The sequence below is a fragment of the Semicossyphus pulcher genome, unplaced genomic scaffold (assembly GCF_022749685.1).
Source record: "Semicossyphus pulcher isolate SPU_LCO1_2020_fin unplaced genomic scaffold, fSemPul1.0.p SCAF_7, whole genome shotgun sequence".
Taxonomy (NCBI): Eukaryota; Metazoa; Chordata; class Actinopteri; order Labriformes; family Labridae; genus Semicossyphus; species Semicossyphus pulcher.
In genome coordinates, this window is record NW_027211748.1 from 32,345,001 (window position 1) to 32,357,333 (window position 12,333).

Below are 12,333 nucleotides of genomic sequence, written 5' to 3' on the forward strand. Positions count from 1 at the left end.
AACACAAACAGTCTGATCACGTGAGTCGTATGACTGATCACAGTGAGAATATTACATTAACACTTTACATAAATAATATGAGCTCATCAGTCTGATGGGGGACGCACTGAGAGACAGGATCACCTGTAAACTGTCCCAAGACAGACGTCACTGCGCTTCTGGTCCAGCTTTTATTTTGAAATGTCTGTGCAGGAAGATCAGAAGTGTAAACAGGAAGTGGACAGATGGGATGTCACTTTCAGTCTGATCAGGAGAACACAGGATGTTCAAAGAGCTGTGAGAGTGTTGATGAGCGCGCACGCACACACACACACACACACACACACACACACACACACACACACTTATCCCCCACATGGACGCAGTGTTGGGCAACACAGTCACATGATTTACCTCAGAGCAGGGGGCTGGTGGGGGCGGACAGATCATTGAGGATCGGCCTCAATGATACCTGAAACCCCTGGCTGTCTGAGGTCAAAAATAGTAATACAGGTATGTTATGTGAACACCTGCAGCTGCTCTATTGTCCTCCTGTCACTCTGAAGAGCACTGTTGTTAACCTGACCCTGTCAGTCCAGCTGGGACTCTGGTGTCAGACTCAGGTTTGTCCCTGGAGGTGGACGGGGCTCAGGTTGGAGGTCCTGATGAGAGCTACACAGAGAGCTTCACCTGCACTCGGATCTCCAGCCGGAGCCTCAGACAGCAGAGCGGTCCGCTTCACAGCTGAGACTCATCAACGACCACGACAACGACCACGACAACGACGATAGGAAGCAGACGGTCATCCATCAGTCCACACATGATAATTAAACATTTAAAAACTGTTTCTGGCCCTGGTGTCGGTCCGTCTCTGTGGACCGGATCTCTTCGGACTGCTGCTCAGACACAGGAAAACAGATTCATCTCTTCAGAATAAAAGACCTCCATTAAAGTCTGCAGAAACAGTGACCTCAGTGACCTCAGTGACCCTGTGGTTCAGCGTCTGTGTTCTTACAGCAAAGCTTTAACTCGTGAAACAGTGTGGACGGAGCGCACACACACCGAGCCGCTGAAAGATGGAGGAACAAAGGGAAGAATATAAAACTATAGAAGATGAAACTCATCAGGATCAACCAGAACAAACTGTGACGACTAATCACTTCATTTGTATGTAGAAATAAATGAAAGTCATTTAATGAGCCTTTATAACGAGCAGGTCTGTATTACACACTGCCAACACAAGTCAGCTCAGTCACCTCATGGACACCTGCGGCCCCTCACTCTTCAGTAACACAACACAGAAAGTAAACAGGAAGTGATCACTGAGAACTTTTAGTGCCAGGAACGACGTCTTCACAGGACTGAAGGGTTCCTTTAAACGGCTGTTTCCTGTTTCCTCTGCAGCCAGACCAGTCAGCTGAGGGATTTTAACAGCGACTGCACAGACACATGATGATGTCATAGAAAGTGATGATGTCACAGAATGTGACGGGCACTCATCATCCTCAGAGTACACACTCAGACGGGCCATCATGTCCAGACTGTGTTTAGTTTTCTTCTGTATCACGACTGACGAGCAAAATGAAGTGAACTCACTCAGCTGCAGTGTGAACGACGGAGGCTAACATCATCATGACATCACATCATCACCAGTGTTCAGTGGTGCAAGCCCCGCCCCTAAAGGTACTGAGAGGACTCCCTGCAGCTTCCCCTGCTTCCAGTCTTTGTGCTAAGCTAAGCTAAGCTAACAGTCCTGGGCCTGTTCTGGACACACAGGTGAACCTGACCTAACAGCAGAACCTGGTCAGACTGAAAAGATGCTAACATGGAATAAAACCAAGCCCACCTCACATTCTTACAGTGGTGATGTACATTCAGGGCAGAAGGTGTCTCCAGTTTACTTCCTGTGTCTCCCCATGTTTCCTGTCTGTACAGTACTGTGCAAGAGTTTAAGGCAGGTGTGGAAAATGCTGTAAACTAAGAATGCTTTCAAAAATATAAATAATAATTGTTTATTTTGATCAATTTACAAAACGATCAGTGAGCGAACAAAAGAAAACCTAAATCAAATCAATATCTGGTGTTACTACTACATCATCAGTTCTTACAGGTACACCTGCACACAGTCAGGGATGTTGTAGGATCATAGTCAGGTGTATGATCAACCAATTATACCAGACAGGTGCTAATGATCATCAGTGACACATGTAGGTTGAAACACAGTCATTAAGTGAAACAGAAACAGCTGTGTAGGAGGCTTAAAACTGGCTGAGGAACAGCCAAACTCTGCTACCAAGGTGAGGCTGTGGAAGACAGTTTCATGTCACAGGTCAGACACCATGGCAAGACTGAGCACAGCAACAAGACACAAGGTAGTTATACTGCATCAGCAAGGTCTCTCCCAGACAAAGATGTCAAAGCTCACTGGGGTTTCAAGATGTGCTGTTCAAGCTCTTTGGAAGAAGCACAAAGAAACGGGCGACGTTGAGGATCGTAGACGCAGTGGTCGGCCGAGGAAACTTAGTGCAGCAGGTGAAAAACACATCGAGCTTATTTCCCTTCCAAATGGGAAGATGTCCAGCAGAGCCATCAGCTCAGAACTGGCAGAAACCAGTGGGACCCAGGTACACCCATCTACTGTCCGGAGGAGTCTGGCCACAAGTGGTCTTCATGGAAGAGCTGCAGCAAAAAGCCTCCGACATGGAAACAAGGCCAAGCGACTCAACGATGCACGAACACATAGGAACTGGGCAGCAGAGAAATGGCAGCAGGTGCTCTGGACTGAAGAGTCAGAATGTGAAATATTTGGCTGCAGCAGAAGGCAGTTTGTTCGCCGAAGGGCTGGAGAGCGCTACGATAATGAGTGTCTGCAGGCAGCAGTGAAGCATGCTGGAGGTTCCTTCAAGTTTGGGGCTGCATTTCTGCAAATGGAGTCGGAGATTTGGTCAGGATTAATGGTGTCCTCAATGCTGAGAAATACAGGCAGATACTTATCCATCATGCACTACCATCAGGGAGGCGTATGATTGGCCCCACATGTATTCTGCAGCAGGACAACGACCCCAAACATACAGTCAATGTCATTAAGAACTATCTTCAGCGTGAAGAAGAACAAGAAGTCCTGGAAGTGATGGTATGGCCCCCACAGAGCCCTGATCTCAACATCATGGAGTCTGTCTGGGATTACATGAAGAGACAGAAGGATCTGAGGAAGCCTACATCCACAGAAGATCTGTGGTTAGTTCTCCAACATGTTTGGAACAACCTACCAGCCGAGTTCCTTCAGAAGCAGTGTGCAAGTGTACCGAGAAGAACTGATGCTGTTTAGAAGGCAAAGAGTGGTCACACCAGATATTGATCTGATTCAGATTTCTCTTCTGTTCATTGATGGAAATAAACTATTAACACTTCCATTTTTGAAAGCATTCTTAGTTTACATACACCTGCCTAAAACTTTACACAGTACTGTGTCTCTACGGTCGGGGGAGGGGGGGGGCTCTCTGTTTATTAAAGAATATAGCTCCAATTGTTCCTGGATTTACACATCACTTCCTGTAACTTCTTCACAATAAAAGCTCCCTGTGTGTTGACCAGTGAAACGCTTCACTGTGCGATCAATGCTGCAGATAGTTTATTTGCACTTTGAGTCATTTTATATATTTATTTATATTTAATTTATTTTATATATTTAATTTTTTTCGGTCGGTGCCACGGTGATGACTTCTTTCACCCACCAAGGAGTCTCACTCCTTAAATTAAAAATCACACTAATGCTCATGGGTAATGTAGTGCTCAGCTTCACCTGACCTGAGATGAGAAACGTCACACACTACACTGTTGACATCACACTGTACAGGTGCTCCGGTCAATTAAAGGGCCAGTCGACTCGTGTGATGTCACAGTGATGTCATCAGTCCTGAACACCACACGCGTCTGTGTCACATTAACAGGAGGGAGGCTCTAAACAAAGACACGATCCAGGTGCATTGTGGGAAACGTAGGACCCAGTGTTAAGCTCCTCTGTGTGGCTAATGGGAGCAGCAGGAAGGCCGTGGTGTGTTTAAGGTGCTCATGTTGAATTCAAACCTTTATTTAAACATCTACAGCTGTCTGTTGGATGAGGTTCAGACCAGCAGTGTGACTGTACTCTCTTTATTGCTTTTATTTTGAATCTTTATTGATTGATTGTGCCTGTCCTCGTCTCCACCCAAACCAGTTCGAGGTATCGATCGATGACTTTATTAACACACAGAGATAAACAGCTCATCAGCCACATGAGGAAGAACATCAACAACAGATCACTGCAGTGTTGCAACAGCACACACTTACATCTGTCATTAATCAACCACAACAACAGCATGAACATGTGGCGCCCCCGCCTGGCTGAGCGTGAGCAGCACAGGCCGGGCTTCACTACAGAAAATGGTAGATTGGGTATAAACCTGGCTTCTCTAATGGCCTCCTTGTGAGCCTGGAACATCTTGACGTTGTTCATGTTGGACTGCCAGTACTTCACGTAGCCGCCGTGGTCCGCTGTCAGCATCCACATGTCGTTATGAGACCAGGTCATGGCCCGAACCGGACTGTCGTGAGCCTGCAGGGGGGACACCAGGAGGGAGGGGGTCAGTACGAGTCGAGGAAACATGCAGCTAATGCATCATAAATAAATGTAGGAATAGAGACGGTGCAGCGTTTGTTCTGACACACTTCTGTCTCTCTCTCATGCTTCACTAAGGCCGCTGAAGGAACACTGATTATAACGTGAAGCTGCTTATTTTACTCAGGATCATCAATAAACTCTGTTCAGATGAAGTCATCCACAGGTCGTAGACATGTACAGGTGAGAGTTTACCTGTAAGATGGTCTCAAAGTTGAAGGTGAGGCCGTTCCACAGAGTGAACTCTCCGCTGGACGCCCCGGTGACCAGACGACGACCTTCAGGAGTCCACTGGAGACAAACGGGAAACACAACAACTTCAACGTCTACAACCAGCTGAAGCCACAGAGGAACAAGAACACTGCATCATCGCTACATCCTCACTCTTCACATCCAAAGCTCCAGAGTTTCACAATAAAAGCACTCAATATGCACCAGGAAGGACCAGGACATGTCTTCATCAGACTGTTTCAACAGGAAGTGATGCAGCTGCTCACCCTGATCACAAACACGGGACACTTCACTTTGTTGGTGGAGGTTCGGACAAACTTGGTGGTGACGGCGTTCATCGGGTTGTTCAACATGCCCACAGGAGGAACCAGCTGAGGAACACACACACACACACACACACACAGATACAGACACACACAGACAGGCACACACACAGACAGGCACACACAGATTAACCTCTCAGAGATCTGCTGCACATTATTTAGTAAAATTTATTACGGACCAAAAAGGACGGAGATGATCAATAATAATCTAATCAGTCACATGACTTGATCAGCGTGTTTCATGATGCAGTGGAGAATCTGACAGCAGAGCAGGAGGAACGTTTGATTATCGTCAGGAACAATGAAACAATGATTGAACTGTTGGTGACTAACTGTGCTGCCTCCTGGGAGTCTACGCTGAGGGCAAACAGACTCATATCAGGACATCCGACTGTTGATAAAGAGTTGATCATTATTAGGGATTAGTAGTGATGACGAAGCAGGACGAGGCGTTCACTGACACTCCGTAACAAATAGGATGAGGGGATCCTTAGAGGAACAAACACTCACATCGTTGTAGCATCCTGCGTCGGGCTGGACGGCTCTGAAGTCCCGGTGGTCTCGCTGCCACAGACGGTTCTGCAAACAGAAAACAGTCGCTTCAGTTCAAACCAGCTGAAGCTGCTCAACTGGTCCCAGTGAGAGGAACAGAGGAGACCTTGGGAGTTTCTTGGTGTGGTTAGTGTTCAGTCGATGTCTCACACAGACCTTTATATCAAAGAGGAGCATGAGAGCACAGCACAGCTGGACACGTGTTGGATCCAAACTGAACATTTAAAACCAGAAAGTCACACAACAACAGACTAACTGAATGAGGCAGTTATGGTCTGGTGTGTATGAAGAGACGTCTGTTTGTTCCTCTGTAACATAAAGGTCCATCTCTGTTTCTAAGTCATTATTTCATCATCAAATTAACGGCTTCAATGAAGGAGTTTGTTCCACAGGGCAGCAGTGTGAGCAGGTGGGGTGTGTACAGTGGAACAGGTGTGTTTACCTCCAGGTGTCTGATGACTGACGGGTTGTAGTCGATGGTTTTGCGGTTCACAGCCTTCCTCATGCGTTTCCCGTCGAAGGTGAGCTGCTGCATGGCCTGCTGCTGGGCGAAGTCCGGACGCTTGTAGAAGACCTGCCGCGGCGCCTGGTGCTGGAACCGCGGCATGTGGAAGAACCGCTGCGGCGAGCCGATGTCCGTCGCCATGGTGACACGCTATATCTGAAGGACGGGATGACAAGTGGTATGAAACAATGAGCACATGATGAGAGAGACAAAGGAGTGGAAATGTGTATTTTGAGGGGGGAGATGTGTTGAACAGTGAAGGAAAGAATTCATCATGAAGAGGTAAAACAGGAGTGACTTCATCAGTGACATCATCATCAGTGACATCATCACTTTAAGAGACTTCACGGCACATTCAGCCAGAACCGACACCACTGATTACACACTAAACTTAACCCCACAGTTCAACCAGAGTATTTGTATTCAATCAGTGGAACTCTGGAGGTGGGAATGTTCAGAAATCCAAGGGGAGTGGGCGGGAGCAGGATTAAGAAAACAGTCCTGCGCAGGACTCTCGCCTGATTGGTTTGAGCGATCTGGAGCAAAAAGAGCATTAATGCTGATCGCATCCATCTGGACATCCCTAATGGACACACAGACATACGAACACACACACACACACACACTGTGTCGACGCTGTGGCCACATAAACGGACCATCTACAGAACAGACGTGCCTGGACTGTTTAGGCCACTTAACGGCTGCACCTGCAGCACACACGGCGTGAGGTTGTTTGTCGACAGGAAGTCGGAGAATTGAGCCTTCATCTCCAAAAGTGACCGTCACCAGGCTTCTCACGCTGATTAAGCAAACATTTGAACGCCGTTAGAAAGGGCGTATAAATAACAGCAGCAGCAGCCCACAGGTCTGTTTGTATTTATTATAAGAAACGTGTCGCTCCACCTGACCTCTCTCTACTGTTAGGCAGGTGTCTGAGTTGGTGTACCAGGAGTGGTGAAAGTCGGGAGGGGGATTCATTTTGTTTGACAGACTGAAAAGTCCCAAATCGCCTGATAGAACTTATTTTTTTCTTGTTGATTGTATATCTGAGCATTATGGCACACTGCATTTATCTTATAGGCTATCGTTTCCTGTTTTTTTACGTCACAATAAATAAACTATACAACCTCAAGATTAAGAAGGGTTATTTACATTTAGATTTCTTTATAAATATGAGAAAATCGTATCATTAACCCAGTATGAGTGTTACATCTCTAATGTTTGGCCCTTTGAGTTGATGTAAAATCTGACGAACAGACCCAGCAGAGCGCAGACCATCAGTGTGCCTCATGTCGGACTGACTGTGTACATGAACACAGGACGTTTACTCTCACTGATCTGTTAGTTTGGAGGAAACTCCAAAAACACAGCTTGTGTTTGACAGACAATCACACTACATTACAACACACTGGTGGATGATCAACCTGCCATGAAAACATATCCTGTAATGAAAACAGCTCCTCACATCGTGATCAACATGTCGGCCCCTCTGCTCTGTATTAACCCTTTCACACGGACTGATCGCTGCTGCTGTAAAATCAAACTGAGACGAGTGGAACACAAGTATGATCAGACACTGTGCTGAACAAACTTCCTGTTATAACCAACCAGGAGGTGGCGGCAGGAATTCCCATTGTCCATGAAAGCAGCGTCGCATCACTCTGTGCTTCACTGTACAGATACACACGGAGCGTTAATCTTTACTGTGAAGAGCCCAGAAACACTGACCTGGTTCTGCCCTTATTTCAAACTGTTAATAATCAATGAGCTCCACCTGCTGCAGGTAACTCCACTGTCTCTACGTCACATGACACCACCTGCTCTAACTGTGAGGCTCCCACAACATGACTCTGAACAAAGAGTGACTGCAGTAATAACACCCATGCTTAGTCCAGCATCAATAGCATCAGTGCTCACACACAGACAGACACACACGTACACACAGCTGTTGTTTCTCCTCAGTTACTACCAGTAAAGGCTGTAAATCCATCAGCTGCTCAAACTGGCTGCAGCACATCTCCTTCACTAGCCTGTAAAGTTATAACTGAGGCAGGACGCCCATCAATGATCAGACACGTGAATTATCATTACTGTGTGATTGCAGTTTGTTAAATGTAAATTATCTTTGGGTTGTAGATAAGACATTAACCTGAGGACATCATCTGAGAGCAAACAGCTTAACAATGAATCAAAGAGATACTCTGGGGTGAAGTAGCGTATTTACAGCCCTATGAACTAGATCAATAATACATTTGAAATGACCTCGGGCTCTCCTGCATACACAAACACAAAGTGCTGTTTCACCTTCAGTGATTAAATGTGTGTGTGTGTGCGCGTGTGTGTTACTTAGTTATCTGTACTTTATCATAGTGGTGGAGAAGCTTTTATTTCAGTGATGCATAAATCACATCATCAATAACTGACATTAGAACTCAGCAGAGTTTGAATGCGACACAGCATGCAGGCAGCAGCTCCCGGTGATGGGGCTCTGACAGCTGAAGCTTTAAATGTTGTTTCTAAACACAGAGAGAAAAACAAAGCTCTGAAGATGTTAGGCGGACACGAGACTTCAGTCATATTCCACAGCTCGTCCTACAGACAGTCTGTCTCTACATACAACTGCAGATTTGCCTCTCAAAAACCTGCACATTACACACATTTATAAGAATGTTTTACAGCTCTTCGTTCTGTAGATAGAGTCTTCTACAATATTTAAACACACTAACAGCTGACCACACCTTCATGTAGAACCAGGTGTTCTGTCAAAATCTGCTCCCTCTTCAGATGACGCTTCCTGTAGCCCCAGTCAGAGCAGGATTTCATTTCATTAACGCTGGCTTTCTGTTAATGTGGGTCCATGTTACAATAAAGCACCACAGAGGAAGTCAGGGCACCCACAGCCACAGGTTCTACCTCTCAGGTATCATCTTTACATTCTTCTGATGGTCTGATACACAGACACACACACACAGACACACAGTGGTTTAACAACATGTCCTGCTGTTCTGGAGATATTCCCAGACCCTAAAATACTTTTCTGTTCATCCGGATCAATATATTCTGTCCACTGCACAAGAGAGATTGTTTATTTATGGAGATGCATAACATTACATACATGATCTATTGGCACAGATATACACAGGGTGTCTTTGTGTATGTGTTCTGGTATGCATCCATATGGAAACTTTTTACACAACATATAATACAGAAACAATGCTTGGAGTGATTTAATCATGTAGTTTGTCCAGCAGAGGGCGCTCTGACTCCATAGTTTACTATCCTCTCAGCATCGTCTGCAGTACATGCAGCAGAGCATCACAGCTTAACAGACGCTGGTCCCCAGTACAACTTGTTAAGGTTGTATAATAATGTTAGAGTATGTTTCGTCTTAGGTTATTTGATTAAAAAGCTAAATCTACATGGACAAGTTCTGTATCTGCCATCAGTGAATATTCACCCCTACATCGTTTTTGTTTCGAGTTCATCGTCACACATCAGAGAGGCTCTACTCCAGATATTTTTTTATCAATATGGACAAAGTCTGTAACAGCAGCATGTGAAGTTTAATAACCTGAAAAGTTTAGTACAATTGACTTACAAGTAAGAAAAAAGGCTGTTGAATTCCGTTTTAAAGAAATAGAGAGAGGGCTGGTGGAGATACGTTGAGTAAACTGTCTGCAACAAAACAGAGACCCTGTTTATTTGGATTATAGATTATGAAACACAGGCGGACCTCAATGACATAATCCAGAACACAACAAGACCTATTGACTGTAACATGAATTTACACAACTAGAATGACATCTTGTTTTTTAACGCCACAAATCTATCCTGATCATTTTCAGAAAAGTGACCATACAGAACAACAAAAACCTGTTACAGGACCTGATGCTGCTGCACTCAGACTGTACTCAAAGCCTTCCTGTATGGACGAGTGACAGGCTTCCACACCGCAGTGAACTTAAAACGGCTAAAACCGACCTTCAAATGACACCAACCTGCTGATTTAGAATGATAATTTCAAGAGATGTAGATAGTCTGGCATGTTACTCACACAGAAACTGTACTGACAGCGCTTACTGTGTTTGTTATGAGGAACTAACCGTAACCAAACAGTCTGCAACACGAGGGGTCACTGCTTCTACAGCGGTTAGCTCAGCAGACGGCTAACGCTAATGCTAATTCAACGTGAGCTCTAAATCCAGACGCACGTTGTAATTACATGTTTAGAAGAAGGCATCCCATAATAGTAATGTTGGCGTTTTTCAGAAATATATAGTTTTAAAATATTTAATATATTCGTGCCCTGAGATGCTGCTGTTAACACCGTTAGCGTGTCCGCTAACAGGCTAACAGTTGGAAAACCCCTCAGGTTGTAAACACGCTGCTGCTTTTCTCTGAAATACTCTGACTACGAGTGGTGTGAAAAGTGCTATTTAAACACAATAAAGCACCAGAGTACGCTGTGTACGTGCTATTTTTCAGGGCTGCTTTTTCGTGTTTGGTAGACGGAGGTAAATGGCGGCCCGGTGCTGGAAATCGTCGCTACAACAACAACGCTCTGCAGCTAAAAAACTCACCTACAATCTCCGCAGCAGAGTTAGCTATCTAGCTGTCATTAACGGGCTAGATTCTTCCGTAAAGCTTTTTCCTGAAGAATCATGAACGTCTCAAACTTTATTCAACTGATATTAAGAAGGTTTGTCACGTTAGCCACCAGCAGACTCCATTATGACGCTTCTTCTCGGCCCTGCAGAAAAGCATGCCGGGAAATTTTCACAACGGGCGGGAGATCTCGCCGTCACCACGCAAAAGATTATGGGAAAGTGAGTTCGAAAACACAGCGTATACTGAAAGCTCCCACTGTTCTACTTATCATATATATTTAAAAAAAAAAAAAAAAACCTTGGTCGTGTTACATTGAAATTATCGTTGGTTAAGCTTGATTTTATTTGTATTTGTTTTTGCGTTTTTATGTAACATGTGGAGCAAAATGTGTCTTTTCTCTTGTTTTTCTTAATCTTACTTTAATTTCTTCATTAATGTACCCCATTTGTTTTAAATAAGATGACCTCCATCAAAACCCATGGTGATGAAGAAGACAGCTCCTTGACCAAGCTGGCAGTTATATCCCGATTATAGACAGAATAGTCAACAAAACGTGTGGAGTTTCTGGTTTACATCTTTCCTCATAGGTAGAGATGTATGATATGATATGATATGATCAGAATCAGCTTTATTGGCCATGTGTGTACACATACAAGGAATCTGATTCCGGTTCTACTTCACTCTCAGCATTAAACATTAGATATTAAACCAAAAACTATAAGATAAAAAAAAGTGTACAAATGGGGCACAATCCTACGTTCAGTAGTATAATCGCAATTTCCACGATTGGTTCAATAAAAATATGGTTCATTAAAATATATATAGATATTTAGATAAAATTGAATAAAAGAAGTGCATATAAAATACACGTGTTATAGAAACGTCCTACTTCACAAAGTCAATAGTATAGTCAATATGAGTATGAAAGACTGAAGATTTTTCATTTATTAAAAAAAAGCTAGATTCACTAATAATAATATTAATATTTAGTTTTTCTTTGCTCTGAAAGGAGACTTATTTGATTAACTTTGATAAATAAATAAGATAAACTTCTAACTACTTCCCGAATTTCGCCCCAGGAATTAATAAAGTATTTCTGATTCTCCTTCAGTCGACGTCACCACTGGGCCTGTCCAATCAGAGCAGAGGAGCTGTTTGCGCTGATTAGAGAGCGAATCAGAACGTCTCGCGCTGTTTCTCCTCCTCCACCAACCGCCGCCAGTAAGTTCACCGATCTCTGCCGTTATACACGATCAACCGTCGTCTGTTAACCGGTAATGCACGGCAACACAGAACACAGCCTCTTACCGCCTGAAGTCACGGCTTGATCTCACTGTCTCATGTTTAATCAGCTCTTTACTCTCCACCAGCGGCTAGTCCCTGCTGAAGCTAGCTAGTTTAACCGTCAGTTTGAGCCTTAGACTGGTGGCGCTCTAGCCCTGTGCTTGTCCAATTTTAACAGGAGAAAAATATATCAG

The 12,333-nt window shown here is 44.4% G+C and overlaps 1 protein-coding gene across 1 annotated transcript in view; it reads right to left on the reverse strand.

Moving 5' to 3' along the window:
• Positions 1-10,988, reverse strand: part of wdr33 (WD repeat domain 33) — a 22,442-nt gene extending 11,454 nt beyond the window's left edge. Inside the window, exons 1-6 of the mRNA XM_069684562.1 lie at positions 10,828-10,988; positions 6,185-6,403; positions 5,701-5,769; positions 5,134-5,238; positions 4,832-4,927; positions 4,422-4,573 (exon numbers count right to left, since the gene is read on the reverse strand). Coding sequence (XP_069540663.1) covers positions 4,422-4,573; positions 4,832-4,927; positions 5,134-5,238; positions 5,701-5,769; positions 6,185-6,388 — 626 coding nt within the window. The 5' untranslated portion in view covers positions 6,389-6,403; positions 10,828-10,988. The remainder of the gene's footprint in view (positions 1-4,421; positions 4,574-4,831; positions 4,928-5,133; positions 5,239-5,700; positions 5,770-6,184; positions 6,404-10,827) is intronic.
• Positions 10,989-12,333: the final 1,345 nt, after the last annotated feature.